The following is a 24,099-nucleotide window of genomic DNA, read 5'->3' on the forward strand; positions in this document are numbered from 1 at the left end:
CTTTTAAGATTTTTAAAAACCTGTAGTGTGAGCCAGGCCTTAGTCTTGTCTTTTTCCGAGATGGGGAGCTTGTGCATGGAACTATGTGGTTGTTTACAGTCAAAAACAGCCACACTCCGCTTTCTGTTACTGGAGAGATTTCTCTCCTGATGCGGGGAGAGGAGTGGGCGGGGAGGGGGTTTGGGGGGATTTGCTCGTGGACCAGTCAGGTCAGAATTGCTCCTGAATATTCAAAAAAGGGACTCGCTGATTTCGGCAAACCCCGGAAATTCCAAACAGCTCGTTTTAGGTCAGGATTTTATATTCACAAGCACTAGTAAGTACAGGTTTTGTCATTAAATATCACATTTTGTGGGCTGGGAGGAAAGCCAAAGCCCAAAATTTAACTAAAGACTTAATAAAGTGATTTTTGCATAATATAGGACCTTTTACTCTTCACTTTCCACCAGGTTAGCTCCAGGGCTGGTTCAGAGATGGAGCTGGCTTTGACTGCCAGCGAACTGGTCCTGAGCCAGAAAAAATGTTTCAGAGTAGCACCGACCCTTCACTGGGAGGAAGGAGGAACTGCTCACATCAGTTCAGGGCTGGGGGAGGGGTCCAAACAGCCTGGATTACATCACCTGAAACTTTTTTTATTGATAAAGACAGCGATAACAAAAGCATGCAGTGGTGGCTGGCCAACATGCCTCCCTATTTGGTGGAGAGAATTTTTTTTTTTCATTCATTTTATCTTAAAAAAAAAAAAAAAAAAAAAAATCAACAAAATAACTGGTTTATAAAGTGTTATGTGTGATATGTGATACTAAACACACACAGGGTATGGGACAAAGCTGGAAATGATCAGGGCGGGATGAACAATCAAGACAACACCAAGACAGGAAGTAAAACTCAAAAAAAAACACAATGACCTTGACCTGACCTTACAGTAACTGATCCTGTTAGCTCGTCTTAGGAGATAAATAATCAATAAAGTAAATGGGCATCAAGAGTAACCATGAAATGAGAAGAAAAACCCTTAACTGGGTTTGTTGGCTGAAAGGAGGTGGATCCATTATTTCCGATGCATTCAAGAAGTCAGGAAATCTGAGCGCTGATTGTCCTAAGTGGCTCAGCATCAAGCAGGTTTGTGTCTCAGTGTTAATCTTTGATTAGGATCAGATTTTTAGCTACTCGTCACACAGAGAACTGGGAGAAATCAATCATTTCCAGATTAACAACCATGGGAGCTGAGATTATGTTACGATGGATTACATTCCTCCTGCTTTTGCTCTCCATACACACTGTTGTATTTCTGCAGACATTAAGTCCCCTTATACCCTGACAGCAAATGGAAACGAGAACAACTCTCACGTTACCTCTCTACCCTCTGATTTGTAGGGTGGATGATGTGTTTGATCGTAATAAATTGGTTCCTCTAACACATTCAGGAGGTTTTTGGTTTTTAACACCATAAAATGCTGAATCTGAAGAGAGACGTTTTCTGGTCCAGCTGTAAAGTGATCTTCAGAAACCAGTCCACTCTCTTTTTCTCCGCGGCATCATTGAACAGCTGTCCCAGCGTCCTCCAAACACTGCATGCTTCCTTATAAATTATTCACTGCGCTGGTTGGACAGCATATGGTCGATGCTGACAATGTTTCTCCATCCATTCCTCCATCTCTATCTCTTTCTGCTGCTGTATGGCTCTGTCTATGTAAGCCTGTCCATGTCTTTGTGTGTCTCTTTGTGTGTATCTGTGTGTGTCTCTGTGTGTGTCACTGTGGGTCTCTTTGTGTGTCTCTGTGTCTCTGTGTGTCTTTGTGTGTATCTGTGTGTCTCTGTGTGTCTCAATGTCTCTGTGTGTGTCTCTGTGTGTCTCCATGTCTCTGTGTGTCTCTGTGTGTCTCTTGTGTGTCTCTGTGTGTCTCCATGTCTCTCTGTGTGTCTCAGTGTGTCTCTGTGTGTCTCTATGTCTCTCTGTGTGTCTCTGTGGTAGTCTATGTGCGTCTCTGTGTGTCTCCATGTGTCTCTGTGTGTCTCCATGTGTCTCTGTGTGTATCTGTGACTCTGTGTGTGTCTCTGTGTGTCTCCATGTCTCTCTGTGTGTCTCTGTGTGTCTTCATGTGTCTCTGTGTGTCTCCATGTCTCTCTGTGTGTATCTGTGTGTCTCCATGTCTGTGTGTGTGTGTCTCTGTGTGTCTCCATGTGTCTCTGTGTGTCTCTGTGTGTCTCTGTGTGTCTCCATGTCTCTCTGTGTTTCTCCGTGTGTCTCCATTTGTCTCTGTGTGTCTCTATGTGTCTCTGTGTGTCTCTATGTGTCTCTTTGTGTCTCTATGTGTCTCTGTGTGTCTCTGTGTGTGTCTCTGTGTGTCTCCATGTCTCTCTGTGTGTCTCTGTGTGTCTCTGTGTGTGTCTCTGTGTGTCTCCATGTCTCTCTGTGTGTATCTGTGTGTCTCTGTGTGATCTGTGAATCCATGTCTCTCTGTGCGTGTCTCTCTGTGTCTCCGTGTGTTTCCATGTCTCTCTGTGTGTCTCTATGTGTCTCTGTGTGTTTGTGTCTCTGTGTGTCTCTGTGTGTCTTTGTGTGTTTTGTGTCTCTTTGTGTCTCTTTGTGTCTTTGTGTGTTTTGTGTCTGACTCAGATGTCATCAGTCCAGTTTTTGGTGGCCTTCCTGCAATCACTTAAGGAGTTAGCTGCGCATAAAGCCACTGAAGTGAACTTGAATGTGTGTGTGTGTGTGTGTGTGTGTGTGTGTGTGTGTGTGTGTGTGTGTGTGTGTGTGTGTGTGTGTGTGTGTGTGTGTGTGTGTGTGTGTGTGTGTGTGTGTGTACGTGTTTGCAGTGAATGAGCTGTATTACAAGGTGTGGACAGTTGTTTGGGGCTCAGAGAGGAAGACAGTCTCCTGAGTCCTGCTGTGTTTTCAGACTCTGACAGACTCTGGATGCTTGTTTCCTCTCATCACTGTCTGTTAAATCCACTTTAGGAAAATAAAAACAGGAGACAAACATCTTTTTATAAGGCCGTGTTTATCAGTAACGGATTTACAGCCACTGAAAAAGAAAATAGATGCAATTCTATTTTTGGGCCCAATAAGTTGAGTTTGGGCCAGAGGGTCCAGGAACTTTAAGGTTGAGTTGAAACATTCCCCAGAACTAAATGGTTCCTGTGGCCTTTTGTTTGTCTTGCAAACAAGTAGAAGAAGAAAAGGAGACTGCAGGTCCATGGGTGCCCACTTCAGGCTGTTTATCAGCATCAGGCCACAAATGAAGATCTAAACCTGGTTACAGACTGGTTCTTTCCTCACATCAGGTCCAGGCACTGAAACAGCTCAATAATCATCCCGACAGTCCAACCAGACACTCATTCCTTCCCAGCCTCCAGAAACCGGTCCAGTGTGAGTCTACCTGCACAGAGAGCTGCAGTAATTAGACCGTTCAAGGGCGGCACAGAGGAAACCTTGGCTGAGGAAAGAGGAGGCTGCTAGTGTTTTCTCTCTTGAAGGTCAGCTGTGAGGTCTGCGTGAAAATGGAGGCAGAGTGCAGAGAAGCAGCGGCGAGGAAAGACAGCAGATATGCTGGAAGTACTGAGGTGGTTCTTAATGAAACACTGTGGGCCCTGGAGACCAGTTTCTGCTGGGAGCAGCCAGGCCAGCAGCAGAGGTGTTATAGTCAAAGTAGTATTACTGCAAACACATCTGAGAAGATGGTCATTTATATAAAACTGCTGCTAAAGGCTGCTGACGACCTGCCATGGTGAGTCCCCGTGAACATGTAGAGACACAGAGGACAAAAAGCATCCCTGAGTTTGAAGACTGTCCCCCAGCGCGATGCAGCTTCCTGCTTCATCCTGGTACTGATCGAGTCTCTGCTGCTTCCTGCAGGATGTGCAGCACCTTTCTGCTCTAAACACCAAACTATATATAGGTAGCTTATATGTTTATATAGCTTTTCAGTTAGATATTTTACATACAAATAGAAGCAACACAAGATATAAAGGCTAATGAAATCAGAAGATGGCTGCATGGTGGTGTAACAGTTAGTGCTGCAGCCTCATAGCAAGAAAGTCACCAGTTCAAATCCCCACCCTGGCCCATGGGCCTTTCTGTGTGGAGTTTGCATGTTCCCCCTGTGCGTGGGTTCTCTCCGGGCACTCCAGCTTCCTCCCACAGTCCAAAAACATGCTCACCAGGTTGATTGAGCACTATAAATTGTCCTCTAGGTGTGAGTGTGTGAGTGAATGGTTGTCTGTCTCTGTGTCAGCCCTGTGATTGGCTGGCGACCAGTCAAGGGTGTACCCTGCCTCTCGCCCAATGACAGCTGGGATAGGCTCCTGCCACCTGCGACCCTGAACAGGATAAGCAGTGAAGAAAATGAATGAATGAATGAAATCAGAAGGTTTAAAGTCAAAGAGGACAATAAAGCTGAAGGCAATACTTAATAAAACAAAAGAGACTGAGACCAAGGTTACCAAACTAATTTTTAAAGAAAAGTAAATAAATTTATAAATGCTTTCAATAGTCTAACTTCCCTTAATCACATTATTTAAAACTCAAGATGTTCTTCTTCTCTCAGTCTTCAGAAATGATAGTTAATATCATTGAAAGTCCATCAAAAACAACAAAATGTTCTTCTGTTAGAGAAACGACGGTCCATTCAACTAACAGAGTTCTTCTTCACGTTCCTCATCTGAGTAGAGTTGTTGCCTTTAAAGACAGAGCCAGTGAGGAGATTTGGGTGCATTCCCAGCGAAGAACTAAAAAAAACCTGGCACCATGGCCTTGTCTTGCAACCAGGACCAGAGTGGGGCTTATTTCCAGCCCTGGAGATCAGTGCCTCAGACCGGCCCACTGTGAGCGTGTACAGACATTTTATTAAAGTAACAGCCGACTGTGTGTGAGGAAAAAGAACTGCTAGCGCAGGAGGTCCAGGGACAGCGTTAGCAGCTTCGTACCAGAAGTTCAAGTACTGACATGCTAATCACTAAGTTTCTTTAAACTTCGTGTTGGCTGTAGCTGAGCATGGGGCACAATGAACGCCACCATCATAAAGATTTACTTCCTGGAAAAGACCCCACACAGTTCTAACAATAATAACAAAAATAATCAAAGTTAGTTTTAGTTACTGGTTACTTTACAAAAAAAAGGTAATGTAATGAGAAACAAAAGTACTTCTTGAAGAAAATGTAATTAGTTACCAGGAAAAGTAATTATTGAGTTATTTATTTATTCAGTTGTTAAATACCTTCAAAAACATAAAAAAAAAAAAAAAAAATCAGAATTTTGGGCGGAAACATAATGCACACTTCACATATTTGTTTTTACCTTTTACATCAGTGACATTGGAGTGGTGTCAGCCACTCCAGCTGCTCCTGCTGCTCCAGCTGCCCCTGCTGCTCCAGCTGCTCCTGCTGCTCCAGCTGCTCCAGCTGCTCCTGCTGCTCCTGCTGCTCCAGCTGCCCCTGCTGCTCCAGCTGCTCCAGCTGCTCCTGCTGCTCCTGCTGCTCCAACTGCTCCCGCTGCTCCAGCCGCTCCAGGTATGGGGAGGTGTTTCTCACCAAAGATGATGCCAAAGTTTAACACTCTTTGGGTCAGGTGGTGATGAATGCAGTTACAGATTGTGATCTGAACACAGAGGAACACAAATGGACAGATACGAGCAGGTTTCAGGAAAAGGACCTTTGATAGATGGAGCAACTCCATCTTCCTCACCGCCCATCTGTGTTTTCTGACTCTGAATGAATCTGCATGAGGAGATGAGGGAGGTCTGTGGCTTCGTGTGCAGCTGAGCATGACTCAGCAGAATCTCACAGGAGAAGACACAGGATGAGGATTATTCAGCAGGGTTGGAAAGGAGGCTGGATGAGATCAGCCCTGAAGCCTGGTTTATACTTTTTTTTTTGACTCCACACCTTCGTCTTCAGCACCACGGACTCCTTCTAAAACACTGGGGCAGTGTGAGGGCATGTTGTACTCTGAGGCCAAAACCTGTGATCCTTCCTCATACAGAAACAATAACAAGACAGGATAGAGAGGAGGTGTTGAAGGACATTAAATGTTAGTGACACAGTTACATCAGGGAGGAGGTGGGCACAGGGTGAAGCTTCTGTGTCTCTGTCATCTGAAGACTGGAAATATGATCATATACAGACTGTGTTTTGGCCAGCAACAGCATTGGTGAGGGCTGGCTTCCTGGTGCCCCCCCTCAGAGGTGATGCAGGCATGTCCATCTGGGAGGAGACCCCAGGGCAGACCCAGGCCACAATCAGTACCCCCCAGAGGAGCTGGTGGAAGTGGCTGGGGGCAGAGGTCATTGGGCTATGCTGATGACATTGCTGCTTCTACAACCCAAACTCAGATTAGCAGTGGAAGATGGACAGATGGACAGCAACAAACGGACATGGCCAGGGCCGGACCTGATCCTGTTTTTGGAAAATGTTTTGACATTTGTTGTGGTTTGATTGGTTGATGTTTAGATGTTTTTTTCTAGAGTAACACTCAAAGGTGCTGGGTTAGCATCTTTCTCAGACAGATTACAGACCTCCTAAATATCCAAACATGGAGTAATGACTCCATGTGAGAGTTGGATTCTCCCAAACGACAGAGACAACCTCAGAGCTCCTTAGGATACCACGCTCTATTTGCAGCCGCTTTTTTATGGCTCCTTGCTGTCTGCACAAATTAAACCGTTCAGACAGGCCTTATTAAAAAGCTTTTTCTGGTGCAGAGAATTTTTGGGAAGGATCAAAATCCTCCTGCAGACAAAATTAAACCATGCTCTGATTTCATTTTGTTCAGTTTGTTCTGCAAGTTTCTGATGTCACCGTCTGGCCAACCCTGACGTGTCCGTCTTTGGACTTGATATGTTGGGTCTTGTCCCTTCTGCTCTAGACCCCCCTTCTCCTTCCACACCAAGCTAGGTACCACCTGGAGCCACCTGGAGCCACCTGGGGGCGCTGCAGACATGCTGCAGACATGTTGCAGACATGGTGCAGACATGCTGCAGACATGCTGCAGACATGCTGCAGACATGCTGCAGACATGCTGCTGACATGCTGCAGACATGCTGCAGACATGCAGCAGGATTTCCACCTGCTTCTTGGGAAGAGTCCATGAACTCTGCATACAGCTCATCTCCATCCCACACAAGTCCACAAGCTGAATCTTTCTGGAACAGTAGAAAACAAACATTTATAGCGTTATTATCACTATGACTGCAAACAGCTGTGAAAGAAATCTTTTCTCAGGAACATAAGATGCACAAGCATAACCAGATCCTCCAACCATGCCACCACCCGTTAACGCCCCGACTATTGTTTTTATTTCTTATTGTTGATATCTTCAGACAAATAAAGCCTTGTGGAGTTTCCAAGGAGCTTCAGCAAACGTTAGCATTCTTTAAAAATGGGCTCTATGTTTTTAATACACAATGTGGAGATTCACACCATGTGAGTATGGCTGACTAGAGTAGCGGCTAGGTACGGCATAGTGGGGCGTACTATGTGGGGTAGTGTCGGGCGCTGACAGGACGTGGCGCTCACACAGTGTGTGTGAACTGGGGTCAGACTGTATTTCACTTGGATATATGACTTGAATATGTTGTTGGACAAATATTAAACTGTGTCTTAAAAAAGTATATTAAAAAAAAGTGTCTTGTGACAAACATCACCATGAACTGAGATCTGTCTGTCTTTGCTGTCTGTGAGCCAAACATGAGCTGTAGATAGCAAGAAAACAAAGAATCGTCAAAGATGGGCCAATAGAGCGTACGGTGAGAGCGCTCACTGCCGCTACCTCTGGAAACCAAACAAGGATAAAGAGCATGACTAGATTGCTTTCTTTCAAAGTATCTTAACACCTTACTTCCACTTATAAATGTTTTCAAACAGTTTCTTGACTTTAAAAACTGTGAAAAAGTTCTACAAACATTAATCCCTTTAAACTTGTTTACTTACCTGTGACCAGGGGCCTGTACAACAAAGCTGGATTAGCTCTTAGACACGTTGCCCAGGTAACTGATGCTGAACGCCAAACCTGGTCCGGAGCAGGTTAAGTTCCAGGATAAGAGCTCACAGGGTGTGACAGACCGCCCACTGACCAATCGGTTCTCTCGGGCGAGCATGAAAGACCACACAGTCACCAATTTGCTCAGCTGGAGTGAAGTCCTCCGGCGTAGGACCGCCCCCTGTCTTTTTGGCCCAACATTTTTTCTTATGGGCGGTGAACATACAATATCTTACTGATCATCAGAACAGAGACATTGTCAGGGAAAAGTAGAAATGTGTGCAAATGGAATCTTTCATACTGACCACTTTGAAGGATATTTTTACATTTATTTTTTATTTGCTCCCACGTCCTTTTCCCCACTGCTATTGCATCTGCAATACAAACTGCCTACAATGAGCGTTTTCCTTGGGATTTGTAGGAAAGTGGACTCTTTCTAATTATGAGGTTGGATATGATGCTGATCACACACACACTGACTGACAACATGAATGTATAAGGACCTGACTGCCCGTGTCGTCACATGATGAGATGGGTCTATTAATATCAGCATTTTGGAAATTTATGCGTTCACAGAGTCCGTGATTTTTTGCCAGCAATCCCTCCGGCTCCTCACAGTCACAGTCGTATTGCCCCTGACCTGGATAATACTGTGGTACTCCTTATATTTTTGCAGGATTATTTGCTGCTCCTCCGCTGTAAAGTAGGCTGCTCTCTCTCCATTGTCCATTGAAAATGCTCCGAGGCCGTTAACCACGCCCATTTTATGTGTGCACGCACAGATCCCAGCCGGATTCACTTATCGAGTTGATAACGAGCTTCGTAGTACAGCAGATCTGGATGACGGAGATCCGGTGAAGTTCAGCGAGTTGTTGCAGAGTTATCCGGGATGCCTTAATCCAGCTTTGTAGTACAGGCCCCAGGTTGTTGTGACAGCTGTCTGAAACTTGGTTTATGGCTGCTGAGTCTGCAAGGTCGCAGAGAAATGATGTCATTTTAGCGGTTACACCCCCCCCCCCCCGGAAAATTTCCACGTCGCTCACCTCCAAAAGTTACTGTGCAGAGGTGCACAGGACAAAGTGGAGCTCCAGGTGTCTGAAGAACAAAAAGTATTGGGATTTACACAAACATGACACAGAGATCACCATGGTAACCGTGTAAGATAAACAATTCCTGGGGTGAAATTTGGCAGAGAAGAGGAATTGACAAAAAAAAAAAATACTTCTTCTGCCCCAGTTTAATACTGTTGTAGACGTTTGTTTGAGATACACTGACCCCTGCAGTTTGGGAACAGACACTACAAGGCGTGTTAAAAGTATAAAAGTCACACAAGTTGTCTGGTGCTGGTTCTGCAGGTGGAAAACATAACTCAGCCCTAAGACACGCATTTATTCTCAATCAAACCTTTTCCAGCTCCTCCTGGGGATCCCAGAGTTACCAGGTTTGATGGAGTCAATATCTTCTCCTCCTACAGAGGGAGGCGTCTTTACCAAGTGTCAAGAACTCCCTCATCTGACTCCTGTGTGTGAATGTGAAGGAGTGACAGCTCTACCCTGAGCTTCCTCCTGATGCCCGAGTTTCTACACCCTTCAGCTTGAGTCCTGGTCCTCAGCCTGTCAGTCAGAGCCCAGAGCTCAGGACCAGAGAGGGGGCTGAAGGTGGATCCACTGGGCAACAGAGAGCTTTGTCTTTCAGCTTCCTCTTCCTCACCACGAGGCTCAGGCTCCACACTGATGAGGTCAAACCCTGGTGAAGGCAAACAAGCACTGAGAACATGTCCAATGTGGTGCTGAGTGAGCAGACACAGCTCCCACTTAAGTCACACAGTGAGTCCCTAAGGGCCACAGTCTAAAGCCTGAAGCTGATTCACTGTCCCACCACCAGGGAGAAATCCATCACTGAGGATCGTTCAGACCACCTCAGGATATGACCAGAGCTTCCCCTGGGACTTCACAATCTGCCTCCTCCCCCTCTTAACACTATATTACTCTATGTTCTGGAGGATTATTTTTCTACATAAAGACTAAAATGATCTCTCCTTCATTTCTCTAACAGAAAATAATCGTCTGAAATCTTGGCAGGAGAACATTTCCTGTTTGCAGATATTTTCCTAATATGATTTTAAGACGTCTGAATTTCAAGAACTGGCGTTGAATCTTCTGGTGTGTGGAGGTTGTGTGCGCAGAGATGGAGGAGCCAGCAGGTGGAGGAGGTGGTGGTGAAACAGAAAAAAAGGAGGGGGGGCTGACAGGAAGTCTGGGTGAGCTGAAAGAGCTGGAGATGACCTGGAGGGTGAGATATCACTCCTCAGGGGGGAGGGAGGAGGAGAGGTGAGGAGGAGAACGTGTTAATGAATTCACAGCATCATTAACCCCCTCCTTACAGCTGAACTCTGTAGCAGCTACACACGGAGACGCTCAGACTCCAGGCCATGAAGAGGAGGTGTTTCCATGTGAGGTCAGTGTCACGCCGTCGACGTTTGAAGCCTCAGTTCATGGTGTTATTACACTGGAGCTATGAGTATGATTACCTTTAAAGAAACAACAGATAACTCACATCATCCTGATCACCCAGTCATAGAAATAAACATGTCTCCCTTTTCTAACTGAACAGACTGTTTTCTTCTTATTACTGAAAATTCAGTTAAGCCCTGTCTGCAGCACATTCATCTCAGAGAGGTAACTCAAACCAGCTCCAGGATAATTCACTGATCAACAAGTTTCAGAAACAACACATTTTCCAAAGTGGAGTCACTTTAATTAAACACATAAAACAAATCTGATTACAAATCACCAGAAGGTTCTTCTGTCATTCCTGGAGCTGAATCACGTGAGCCTCTGAAACACTGAGAGATCCATGCAGGTGTTGGCATCAAAGGCTGTAAAATATATGGACATAGTCTCTGTGATGTCACTCATCTGTTTCTAGTGTCGAGTTTGAAGCCCAACATCAACGGTGACATTCTGAACTCGACCTAACTTTAAAAAGACCCCCTCCACCCCCATGTTTAGTGTGCGCCGATCAAGCGGTAAGAATATGAATATGAGGTCTAAGAATATGAGGCAATGCTGAAGTGCTAAAATCTGCTGTTTCTCCAGTGTCCACTTGAGGCTGGCTCTGGAAGTACAGGAAGTCACAAACACACCAAGCAAATAAAAAGCCATTTTCAAAGCAGAAATTAACCTTTTTACAGCCTGGTTCAAAAAACGTCTCCTGTCTGAATAACTAATTTTACTATCAGCACCCACTGTATGGGGGGTGAATTTTTTTCTAACTCAGCAGTTCAGAGGATATTAAGACCCCAAGCTTGCCCAATCAGAGGCACAGCTTAGATCATGTGACTGACCTTTGGCTGTACTTAAAGCCCCCCGCCAATTTTAATATAGCTGCCACAGCTGATTTGCCTCAAAAGTCAGTTTTCAGAAGCAGATGGGTGACGTCTGGAGACCTCGTCCACTAAGGAACCAGTCTGTGGTGCTGATAGAGAAACGTTGTTGTTTTTTTCCATATGTTTTGAAGCAGGCTGTAAATGTGGTAACTTCTGCTGTAAGGATCGGCTTTTTGAATGGGTGTGTTTGTGGTTTCTGCAGCCAGCCTCTAGTGGACAATCTAGGAAGTGCAGTTTTAAACTCTTCATCATCAGCTTCATTTCCCACGGCCGTAGGTTTCCACTGGGTGATGAGCTCTCACTGAGTGTGTGTAGGTGTGTTAAGAGCTGCTCTTCACCTTCTGGATGGTGCTGTGACTGTATTAGGCTGAAGAACGTGGTCAGCTCATAAAACTCATAAATGTCAACCTGTGTAACCAACGTTTCTAATTAAAAATCTGATACTGCACAACACAGTTCACATGATTTTATTAGTCTGCTACACTGTAAAAAATGACATTTAAAATGATTTGAAACCAACTGAGACAAAAATAGAGAGGACACACTGATGCCTACAGCATACTGACTGACTCAGGACAACAAAACCATGTTTTTTAAGTCCAGAATTCATTTCATCAGTGCACTGTCATAACTTCTAGGAAGGTGAATTATCTAATACCTGTCATGTTTTTGTGGTTACACCGTTTGACGGTTTAATGGGACTGATTCTTTGGTTAAAAATGTTAAAGATGTTATATAAAATACTATCACATCAACAGAAATGCAAACTACACATTCAAACAAATGTCTAAAATGTTTTTTAAAAAGTTTAAAGATGACTTTCATTCTAACCCTTATTTGTCACTGTCCCACCTGAATAACATTATTAACCCACACACTGTGCCTCTGTGTGAGCAACACACGCCTTTCAACTTCATCAGCGATGAAGCCCCAGCTCAACCAGGTCCCACCATCTGAGAAAACCTCTGGGATCAGCCAAGTTTTTGAGTAGAGGGTCCTGATCTGGCAGAAACTGAGTGAGCTGAGGGCTGCCCTTCAAGAAAAGAGGGACCTTTTGCAATGTGTATCTCTTTTGTATGTTGACGTTTTTAAGCTGTAATTGATGCTAGAAACGAACATTTCTTACTTCTGCTTATGTCCTACTTTCATGATATAATATGACTGTAGAATGATCTTTTTTAAAAATATCCCAAATGTTTTGTAAGCGGTGCATGTGCCGTAAAGTCAATAAACAAATAAGAGAATCAAAAAGTGCTGTTCTGTTGGTGGAGGTGTCACACAGCCAGAGCTAATGAGCAGGTTACACTGCGTGTGTTTTTATAGGCTCTACTGTCTGAGCTGGCCTTCTGCACCTCCTCACTTGTGCCACAGGGGGGCAGAGGTTTGCAGTTTCATCTCTGACTGGCTCCTCTGATCAGCCACAGATCTCTCCCAAACAGCTCTTAACATTATTCATGGATCATATGGTCTCTACTCTACTCAGTGGACAGAGCAGGACACCAGGAGACAGAGAGGAGAGGACATGGTAGGATCAGACTCCTGGAGGAGGACGGACAAAGAAAACAAGACAAACTCTTAACACATTTCTTTATTGAGTTTAGTTGAGTTGATAAACAGCGTGACTCTGCGTTTAGTCAGGATCACACCGCACCTCTCAGGTCTGGACACACCTGATCCTTTCTGCTCCGTCAGGTCTCAGCAGCGGGCTCTCAGCGCTGGCTTCAGTGGTCAGGTTGAACATGTGGCAGCTGAACAGACTGTAACAAACAGTTCTGAGTCCACGCTCCACCTCTGGTGATGGAGCTACTCCTCATACAGGACTTCGTCTATGAGCACGTCGTTGGCATCCACAGGGATTTCCTGGCACAGCTGCTCTCTGAAGGCCAGGGCGATGGTGTAGGGCTTCCCTTTGGGGTGTCTGATGCAGCGCTCCAGGTAAGTGTCATAGAAGCCTTTTCCTCGCCCCAGACGATTCCCCGAGCTATCAAACCCCAGACCAGGCATCAGGATCAGGTCCAGACCACCTGAAGGACCAGAGCAGCATGGTATCAGTCAGTACAGGTTGAGGAAACTGACTTTTTATGACTGTAAGTTGATCCTTTTGTTTCCTCTGTGTTTACATTCAGTGAGGAGGTAGAATCATTGTTAGAGGCACGGTCACTGCCAAAAGATGTGTGTGTACACCGACAGAATCATGCACATGGTTAATAAGTATGCATGCTAGTCTATAGATAACCGATAAAACAATCAAAAAATAAAACATGTTTCATCTATCAAATCATATACATAATAATATGTGCTGTGTATTTTCTCTGTGAGAATAGAACTGATGAAGGAACGACTTCTTTATGAATAAGAATCTGAGAACTGAGACAAAACTACATCAGCAGGTAACAGGCAACAAGTGCAAAACACTGATTTTTCACACTGTGCGTGTGCTGTAGGTCTGAGCAATGTTTTGATTGCTTAGCAGCAGAATGGACGGACCAAAAGGAAACCAGGCAGAGTTGATCTATTTTTATGTTGTTTTAATGTTTTACTAGAATATCTTAGCGCTGGCCCTGCAGGGGCTCCATTACTCCTAGATAACACCTGATGAGGTACTAAGTACATTCTTTTCCATTTAGTTCTCTATTCTATTTAGTTCTTGTCTCTAGGTTTAGAGTTTTATTGGTTTCTGTAATTCCAGGTGCAGTTGCTCTCAACACAGCATACAGCTGTTGACAGAGGAGTCAAAACCATTGTAGTACAGAGGCCATATGAGGAGGAGAAGAAACACAGAGCAGAGGAGCAGTGACTCTCAGCCTCACCTGCAGACAAAGCCTCCTCCCTGCTCTGGTCATCGTACGCCGGCTGTCGGATGTTCCAGGACGTCAGAGGCAGCATCCTCATGTCGTCCAGGCTCCTGAGCTGCAGCATGTCCATGTGGTTGCTGCTGCTCTCGTATCTGGGAATAAAGCAGCTTTTGCCCAATTTGAAGACGTCTTTGATGATTTCCTCGGTGCGAACTTCGTCATGCATGCTGAGGAACACTGCGATCCGCTGAGAGGACACATATTTAGGGTGTCTGAACAGCTGGGAGAAAAACAGGGGAAGAGACAGGGAAAAGTGTGAAACTCTGAGTAGAGGTCTTAATGAAGAGCTAAGACTGGAATAAATATGGTCAACATCAGCAGCAAACACAGCTCTGGGCTGAAAAAGCTCTCAGGCAGAAAGCGTTGGTATACCAACAGCCTGGAAAAGGCGGGGCCCCGAAGTTACTGTTCATCTCACTGATATTTTTTGTTTTTCTTGAAAAAAATGCAGGCTATTGATAATATCTGGGATGCACCGGTCCAGCTTTCTAGTTCTGATACCTGGGTTTTGGGTATCGACTGATACTGATCTGATACCAGTGTTAAATAATAACCTGCATGCCCTGCTGTGGGATAAGACTGGCAATGACAACATGCTTCATAAAAGGATAGTTCATTTACTTAAAGATCTGTGTTTGTTTTTTCTTTGCACGTCTGCATCTGGTGGATCTACAACACTGCAGACCACTGATTGGTCAAAATATTTGTCACCTGCTTCACTCGCTACAGCAGCCTCAGGTTCTCTGAAACAAAGCCTGATTGTTCTTTGTATCATAGAGCCAGATGCCAATCACAAAGAAGACGATCGTTGCTGATGTTTATTGTGTCTCGTCTTTCTGCTTCACTGGATTTATTAGCAGGGTACACTGTGGGGCTGATATGGCGTCCACAGGAACCGTCTTAACCAAGCCAACCTATACCAAACTGTACTGATCCAAACCAGACTGCTTGGTCAGATGATTCATAGGCTGCAGAAAAAAGCACTGTTACTGATGAAATTCACACAGAGACCATGTGCAAACTCAGCGTGGCCAGGAGAAAGGATTCAATTATCAATTCTGTGAGGTAAAGAAAAGCAACCTGTGGTGTTATCACTGTTGGCAGAGAGTTATAAAACAGAATATTACTTTTAAAAAGAGTAACGAGTAGTTAGTAACACAATACTTTTGTTCAGTAACGGGTCAAACACTGCCATAGTACTAGGCTGCGTGTGACCCACAAACTGAGCTAGAGACCCCTGATGTCGTGGAAAACCTGTCCTCTCAGTAAAACCATCAATGGACTCAGATGATTAACATATGATGAGTAGAATGACAGAATTATCACAAGATGAAAACTGCATCTCAATAACTGATACAGTGATAATTTTTCTATTTTTTTAAAGTCAAATGTTGATCTTTTACAGACTGTAGATGTTTCCCTGTGTGACGGAGCTGACGGAGCATTACCTGCACTCATGTCGGACTTCCTGCAGAGTAAACGCTGACGGTGTCTTCTTACCTTCTGAGAAACGAGCAGAGACTGTCGGACTTTCTCCTCCTCACTCAGCGCAGCGACCCTCCGCTTGATCTCTTTCCTCAGAGCCTGTTTAGCTGCTCTCAGCGCTGACATGCTTTAACTTCACCTCTCGATGAACTGAGCGAACTCCTGCTCCGTGGACAGCTCTCTGCTCTCAGGGATTCGTCTTTCAGTTAAACATTACCCCGTGAGAACACGTGACGGGCTGACAGAGCGCTCACACACTCACAGCGGCTCTGATCAAAACCTGGACCCTCTGGTTCACTCACATCGTGCTCCGTGGACAACTCTCCACTTTGCCCTGCACCGCAGCATGTCCGAGGAGACGTCAACGGGGCGGGTGGGTGACGCGCTGCATGCGTACTCCTCCGCGGGGGCGCGCACGGCTGTTCAACTAGCGAGCAAACAACCTTTCAGTGAAATACCGCCACCTGCTGGTACGGAGTGTAGACAGGAAACCATGACCTACCCCCACCAAAAGTTATTGTTACAAAAGTTACAATAATAATAATAATAATAATAATAATAATAATAATAATAATAATAATAATAATAATAATAATAATTATTATTATTATTATTATTATTATTAATTTAAAGTTATTGTTACAAAAGTTACAATAATAATAATAATATTAATAATAATAATAATAATAATAATAATAATAATAATAATAATAATAATTATAATAATAATAATAATTGTAAATATAATAATAATAATAATAATAATAATAATAATAATAATAATAATAATAATTATTATTATTATTATTATTATTATTATTATTATTATTATTATTATTAATATAAAGAAAATGTAACTTAAACACAAAAAATAAAAGGTTTAACAAATGAATCATCTTAATCCAACCAAACTCAGAAAATACATGGTCTGCTCTCCACTGTAATTTTGATGCTTGCATTTTTGTTTACTTATTTTTTAAAAAACCTACTACTATAACTTTCTGTTTTTGCTAAATCTTTTCCTTTCATTGACCTTTTTGATGATTATTTGTATGTTTTGTGTGAGGCCACTTGGATTTCCTTGTTGACTAAATGTGCTCTGTTCAAAAACTTGAATCTTTGTAAAATGTCACATATTTACAGATTTGTCTTACTTTCTCATGGTGTTATCATCATCAGTCCTTTCAGTGTTACACTTTTGATAATATTTTCTGTAATTTTTCATTTAACCTTTATTCACCAGATTAAACACCCACTGAAGCCAAGACCTTTGTAACAAGGGTGACCTGGCCAAGAGAGGCAGCAGCACACGTCATACACTCAAAAAAATCAACATGGGTGTTTGTTCAACCAATATAAGTAAAACATGTAGCTTCTACTAGATTATTTCATGTTTAGTGGTTAAACATGATTAAATCATGTTGCTTTGGCATGATATGTAAAATTGTTAAAACTACAAGATTGCTTTATGTTAACTCAACATGATTGGTTTGAGTGGGAATCCCATCTGCAACACCTCTCCAGAGCAGGAGGTGGCAGTAATGTGTCATAGGCCCTGTTCATCAGAGAGCAGAGCCAGAGGATAACCTGGATAATGTGGGCATCATTTTGAAGGGTGCAAGTTCCTGATGAGCAAACACCAGAGGCCTATATCACGAAGCAGGATTAGTGTCTTAGCGAGATAACTTCAGGGTTAACTCTCGATTACTGATAGCACGAAGCCGGTTCCTTTTTTATCAGAGTAGATCACCACGGTGACCTACTCTGAACGGCTATCCTGCTCTGGAGCAGGATAAGTTGGAGGTTGAATACGATCCTATAAAAAGCCCCTCCCACTGGCCAATCGGCTTCTCAGAAACAATGGTCTGCCCTTTTCTCCCAAACCCGGTGGACAGAGGCACACAAGTTGTAAGAAGAGTTACGAAGAGAAAGGGTGTTTAAAGATCGATCAGATCCACTCGATCAAAGCGACGATTCACTGTATAAGAGGTATAGGCTCTCACAGCCCGGACTACTTTACCTTTGTGAAATATTAGAGCCGTACCCCAGATAGCATTTATCATTGAATCAATGTTGAATTAACATTCCATTGGCAACGCTAAATCATTGAATCAATGTTAGTTTCTGATGTTGATTCAACATCATTCTTGCACCCAAATTTAACATTGAAACAACGTTGACACTTCTCCCAAAGATCAACCGGAAATCAATGGCATTTCAATGTTGAATCAATGCTGATTTTTCAACTCAACTGCATGCCATTGCATTTTCAAAAGGCAGAATTTTAAATATTCCCCAGTAAATATATCCTGCTTTACCTTCAGCCAGGACTTTGTGGAAAGTATCCCAAAAGATTTTCCCCAAAACTAATGATTAATTAATCAGACAATATCATTTAAAATATTAAAGTACTTTATTAATTTTCAAACAAATACAATCATTTCATGAATCATTAATTTAAAACTCAGCAAAACAATGAAACAGTCATTTCATTTAAACTTATTCAGTTTGTTTTTGGGCTTCTCTGCCCAAACCTCCAGTCCGGTCTGGGGCATATCGCAGCCATTTTTGAGCAGCTTGGGTAAATTCATATTGGGTGGGTGGCTGTGTGTGCTTTTGCATTAGAAGGGCATCTGAAAGGAGAAACACAAAATTAGTATTTCACTCAGGTAAATGTCAATTAAGAATCATTTTAGATTCTAGAGCTTGGCTTCACATGTCAATCAAACTGTGGATCGGTCAACTGGCGGGATATTGGAAAATTTGGTTGTCCTCCTTGCGTCTTGTGGGTACCAGAAGACATCCAAAGAGCCACCACACCACCCCCCTGCACCCCATCAGTAAGTATATGTTCAGAACTGGGCAAGAACCCAGATTTCTAATCAGACAGGTTTTAAAGAGACTTTGATGTTGGCTTCATCAAGGAAGCTGTATTTTGCAGCAATTGTAGCCTGGCAGACTTAAAGTATTCTAGCTGCCACTTTTTCCTGGTAATCTGATGGTCCCCCAGACCCTCATGCTGCCTCCACCATGTTTGACAGATGGCATGTATAAAGTGAGAAGGGGTCTTGAAAAAGGAAAGCTACAATACTCCCATCATGCTTTACCTTGTAGACAAGACCCCTTTTCTCTGTATTTAATCTCCTATTTTACCATTTCAGGTGCTAGACCATTGCTTAATGTCATCCGTCAAGCATGGCAGAGCTAGTTTGAGGGTCTAAGGGACTATCAGATTATCCACAAAAAAATGACAGCTAGAATGCCAAAGGTCTGCTAAACTGTAATTGCTGCAACAGGTGCATTTTGATGAAGTCAATGTTGGAAGTAAGAACCATAGACTGCATTTAAAGTGGACAGTGTGGCCGCCATTTATCATTGTACGGTTTTGAAGCCAAAATATCCCTGTCACAGGCACAGCCAATCTATAGTTGTGCAGCCAGAGTCTGCGCAGTAGAGACAATGAGGGATTCTGAGAGAATCTGAGTGAAGCCAGTTGACAAAAATGATATATATTTTTTTTCTTTCAAGAGTCAAATCATTTCTTGTCTCTACCTCCCGCCATATTTTACAGTATCCGCAAAAAATACACAAGAACAGCAGCTGTCAATCATCATTAAACATTCTGTGAAGTCTTGTTTTTAACCTCTTTTAACTAATGAAAACAAAACTTTTCAGAAAAAAGAGGACTTGGATACATGACAGCCAAATTATATCTTCAAATCATTACAACAATCAGACTTGAGAAACATTTATACCGGGTGTATTAATTTTTTAAAGTCTGACTACAGCCCATCTGGAATGGCTGGAAAGACGGATTTTTAAATCTATACTGCAGCCAGCCACCAGGGGGAGCAGTTTTTGTGGAGACCTCACTTTGAGCCGACCAAGTGGATGTCCACTTTTTTTTACAGTCTATGGTAAAAACTCATAATTTCCATTAAAATTAATATTTCTTGCTTTGACAATGTCATCATGTCCTGTTTATAGCTATGTTTACTGTTTACCATCAGGATAATCTTGTGTGTATTTCGAGTGAAAACAAGAAAATTCAAAGTGATCCCAAACTTTTGAGTTACGTTTAAGTAATGTGAATTCTCAAATTTAATTAAAAAGTAACGCCGATTGATTATGCTTTTTTTTGCACAATAGCTGATTTTTTTGGGTGGTATACCTCATTTAGGCTTACCAATTTCTCAGATTCTTGTTGTTTAAATGTTTGTTTATCAGAGTGTGCAAAAAAGGCCAAGACCCCTCCTCTGACACGCACACTCTCATCAAGAGGTTTGACCAATCAGTGGCAAGAATCAGCGCATGGCCCCGTCAGGCTCATCAGCTGCACTCGGACACAGAGAGAGACAAACTGCTGCAGCTGATACAGATTCATCCTGTTTCTTTACACCTTTTTTGGGATTATTGTTGTGGCGTGTGTCTCCAGAAAACGTAAGTTCTGATTGTTTATTGCTGTGGTGTATTCTGTTAACTTGTTATAAATTTATGATAGTTATAAGTAGCGCACGTGGCGCAGAAAGTTCGGATGTGTACTCGCTGCAGTAATGTTAGGAGTGACGCGGTATCCACCGCTATTTAATCATACGATGTTTTTCTCTGTTGAATTCTGAGGCGTGAGAGCTCGGTCTAATTTAAGTTGTGCATAGATTGAGTCAGGAAGTTTTCTGACTGCCCATGCTTTGAGTTTATTGCTGTGTGTGGCTGTGTGCAGCTGGGACAATTGAGTGCTTGTGGTCACGTGAGGCTGCTCGAGAGTGTTGAGAGGCGCATATCACGGCCCAGACCATAGTAGAGAGCTGAGTTTATGTTACTATTGTTTGTTCTTGCATTATCTCTATGTGATGGGTGAGGAGGCTGTTGGATTAAATATCTCCTGTTAGTTCTAATAGTGCTGAAGCATGGTGATTGTATATGGTGAAATGCTTTTTTTTGTATGCATATACAGAATGTATATGATTGCTATGTACATACAAATATGTAAGATATACAGAGGTTTATACTGTCTTCTAATGGACATGTCTTTATTGTTCTCTGTATTGCAGAACCACGTTGAAGCGTCAATAAACCCACTTGGACTGTAACGACATCTGGTTAAGTTCTTATCGGACACCCTGCAGCGGGCCAGATTCCACAACCAGTTAGAATTAGTGTTTTACAGAGTGTGTGAGTCTTTAAGAGAAAAGTCAGTATATCTCACTCACCAAACATAACATGGCAGAGAACCAGGTCCTTGAAGGGACTCTTCTGCTTGGCTGGGTCTTTGTTCCGTTTCCCACTCCAGTTAAGCCCAGAGGCGAGCTCATTAGTGAAACAGTAGGCCAACATCCTCCTGACTTTGATATCTACCGTACTTCCCCCGATGATGGCCAGCCTGGCTGTCTATCAGTAGAAAAAGAATATGTTCAAATTTTTGTTAAGGGGCCTTTGGCAGATGTTTTTATTCAATGTATAGATAGGTCATTATTTCTTTGTATATGTGCCTCCCACTTTTTGTGTCGATGTCCCAATATTTATGGACCTGACTGTAAGTATGTGTATATATATATCTATATGTATTTATGTATGTATGAATGTATGTAGGTTTTGTGTTTTGTAATATTTACCAGTGCCTTCTTCTTTTCTGCTGCCTGAAGAGACACCTCCAGCCTCTCCAGATCCTCCATAGTTTGCAGGGGCATCTCTGGAGTGTCCACCACCATCGCTGCAGCTGCCCCAGTAGACTGCCAACAGCGGCAGGTTTGGCGGAAGGCGTTGAAATCTTCACGGAGATCCCTCACCTCCTTTACCAACTCAGCGATGGTGCCCAGCAGCTTCTGCATTGTCGCATCTGCTGGCAAACATAATACAAAGAAAGTACATGGAAGTTAAGTATCAATAACTTAAAAAACATAAGAAAACCATGTTCTATCCACGGCACAGGGTTGGGTGTAAAATGTTTAGACTAGATTCCCACCAGAATGCAGGCATGCCTTGCTTAACTGCTGGGAAAAAAGAATTCCCCTATGAATTAAATTCATGCGATATTGTGTCTTTCTTTTTTAAGTTTACAAAGTTGAATGTTACAGAGTTTTGAATAATAATCATTGGGACTATTTGATTACAACCTATGAGGTTACAGCCTGCATATTGCTGCTGTTCATAACTAATTCCTGTAACATGGCCACACATAATAGATAACAACAATACAATTTCATTAATTAAAATTACAATAAATAACATTTTCACACTTGCCTTTTAACGCTTGCATGGCAGTTTCTCTTGGGCCTATAACAAATATTATAATACAAATACAATTGATTAGTTTGACACAATGTCAAGTTTTGTACATTTAAAATAATCTATACTTACTATTAAAACATACCTTCAAGAGGGCTTTGGAGGGTGTGTAATATAGGAGGTAGACCCTGGTTTGAAGATTGCCATTGCTCTTGTACAAGAGTGGCTTGGGGAGCTGCTGGCAAAGGGCTTGAAGCTGTTGATGGGATGAAAATATGTAACATACCCTGCATTATGTCATACATACAAACATGCAAACAAAAGCATAGCAATGTGGACTACTTTACCTGGAAATAAAATTTTGGGAGCCTGGGCATATTTTTGAGGTCCGTCAGTCTCAGACTCAGACTCAGAGTTCTGGTACATCGGATTCGGTCTAAATGTGAACATGAACAAACTGTTGTTAGATTATCACAGTAATGAAAATTTTGACATTAGCGGGAAAATATAAACTCAACTGCATTAATTCTGTCTGCATCTGCATTAACTCAAACTTGGCACACACGAATAACATGTAACAAAATGTTGAAAGAATGTTATTGGACATTAATTATTGCCTTCTTTTTCTTTTCTTCGTTTCTGTGTCAGACTCCATCTCGGTTGTGTCGATGTCACCCTCGAGGTACCGCTTCAAGGAGCGCTTTGCTGCCTCAGTTGTGTCTACAGGGTGACAGAACAGAGAAACCAAGAGAATACAGAGTGAGGCACAGAGAAATATTGACAGTCAACCACATTGACAATCATTTTATGGATTACTCACCACGAATCACCAGGACCCTTATCTTATAAAGTAGCCAGTCCCTCTGAGGAGCTTCCCTCTTTGTAATAGCAGCCAATGTTTTGGACGTCTCCTTTCCAGAGTAAGGAGGCCAATAAGTGGAATCTCCATTGACCCAAGAGCTGGGTATCACCTCGAAGCCACCTCCAATGACAAACTCCACGACATACCACCGGCTCATTGTTTTTATAGTTTTTTATGTTGTTTAAGGGCTTGGGCTGGGGCTAGACTGCAGAAAAAGTAGCACATAAACATGAACTGATGCCATGAAAACATTTGAAAACCTGAACTGATATTTATTTTGATTACATGAATTGATTTTTGTTATTGGATTACATGAACTGATTTTTTTTACATTTTTATGAAGTTATTTGGTGTGAAGCATTGGAATGGCAACAAACTGTGTTTTTATGGGGTATAGAATGTATTTTTTAGCAATGAATTTGATATTCACCACCTCCACAGTTTCACTCAGCCCCCACACCGTATATATCCCTACGCTCGAAGATGGAAAGGGGTATTGGGCATAACATTCCCTCTTTGTAAATTTTCTGTACATGACAAAGCTGTCCTGTGCAGTCTGTACAATGTTTAGAACGACAACAATGCCATCAAAGATTTTAAAGCAGTTGTCCCCAGGCATAGTTGAAATGGTGAAGTTTTCAGTGACAACCTTACGGTATTGTTCTCCATGGCCTATATGGGGCACCAATGGACCAGCACAATGATTGTGCATGAAAGTGTAACCTTTCATGACTGGATCTGTCTGTGGGAGTTTTTCAGACAGCCTCTTCACTACCTGCTGTAAAGGCAGATGAGGCTTGCGCAATAGGTGCTTTAACTCTCCTAAAAAATTCTCATAAGGAAAGGCGGCAATGTTGTCAAGGGGACCATATGTCCTGTACTCTGCTGCGAGGTGTGTGAGCTGGTGGACATTATAAGTAATTTCTTCTGTCCCATATAGCTGCCCAAAGTGAAGAACAAAGGAAGTTAGACATTCATGAGCGACAGCCACCATTTTCTCTGTGGTTCCAGGAGATAAGAGGAGGTGCATGGCAAAAGAAAACAACATGAAGTTGTTATAGAGTTCAAGGGGGATTGTGTTTTTTAAAACCACTGGGCCGGCATAGACCATGAAATAACGGAACTCTGTGGCCTTCCATCTCTCTATTTCATTGAGGTGTCTGGGTTTTCGACTGAACTCAGTGGGCGTGTGTGGTCCTAGTCCTGTTAGTTTACCAGAAATTTCATCTATGGTCTTACTTGGTAACCTGGTTGCCAGTGATTTGCCCTTGATCCAGAGAAGCAATAATTTTCTGGTGATCCCAAG

The 24,099-nt window shown here is 42.8% G+C and overlaps 1 protein-coding gene and 1 long non-coding RNA gene across 2 annotated transcripts; one reads left to right on the plus strand and one right to left on the minus strand.

Moving 5' to 3' along the window:
- Positions 1–12,946: 12,946 nt before the first annotated feature.
- On the minus strand, positions 12,947–16,087 carry mthfs (5,10-methenyltetrahydrofolate synthetase (5-formyltetrahydrofolate cyclo-ligase)). The gene is made up of 3 exons (XM_074666708.1): positions 15,722–16,087; positions 14,177–14,441; positions 12,947–13,390 (listed from the first exon to the last, which is right to left on the minus strand). Exons 1-3 carry the CDS (start codon positions 15,830–15,832, stop codon positions 13,170–13,172), a joined length of 597 nt encoding a protein of 198 aa, XP_074522809.1. The 5' UTR covers positions 15,833–16,087; the 3' UTR covers positions 12,947–13,169.
- Positions 16,088–19,630: 3,543 nt separating this feature from the next.
- Positions 19,631–22,813, plus strand: LOC141787409 (uncharacterized). The gene is made up of 3 exons (XR_012598064.1): positions 19,631–20,146; positions 20,758–21,239; positions 21,349–22,813. It is a non-coding gene; the product is annotated as an uncharacterized LOC141787409 (long non-coding RNA).
- The last annotated feature ends 1,286 nt before the right edge of the window (positions 22,814–24,099 follow it).

Source organism: Halichoeres trimaculatus, unplaced genomic scaffold, assembly GCF_033239565.1.
Source record: "Halichoeres trimaculatus isolate MK-OKI-2021-1 unplaced genomic scaffold, fHalTri1.1 fHalTri1_scaffold_3, whole genome shotgun sequence".
In the NCBI taxonomy this organism is placed as follows: domain Eukaryota; kingdom Metazoa; phylum Chordata; class Actinopteri; order Labriformes; family Labridae; genus Halichoeres; species Halichoeres trimaculatus.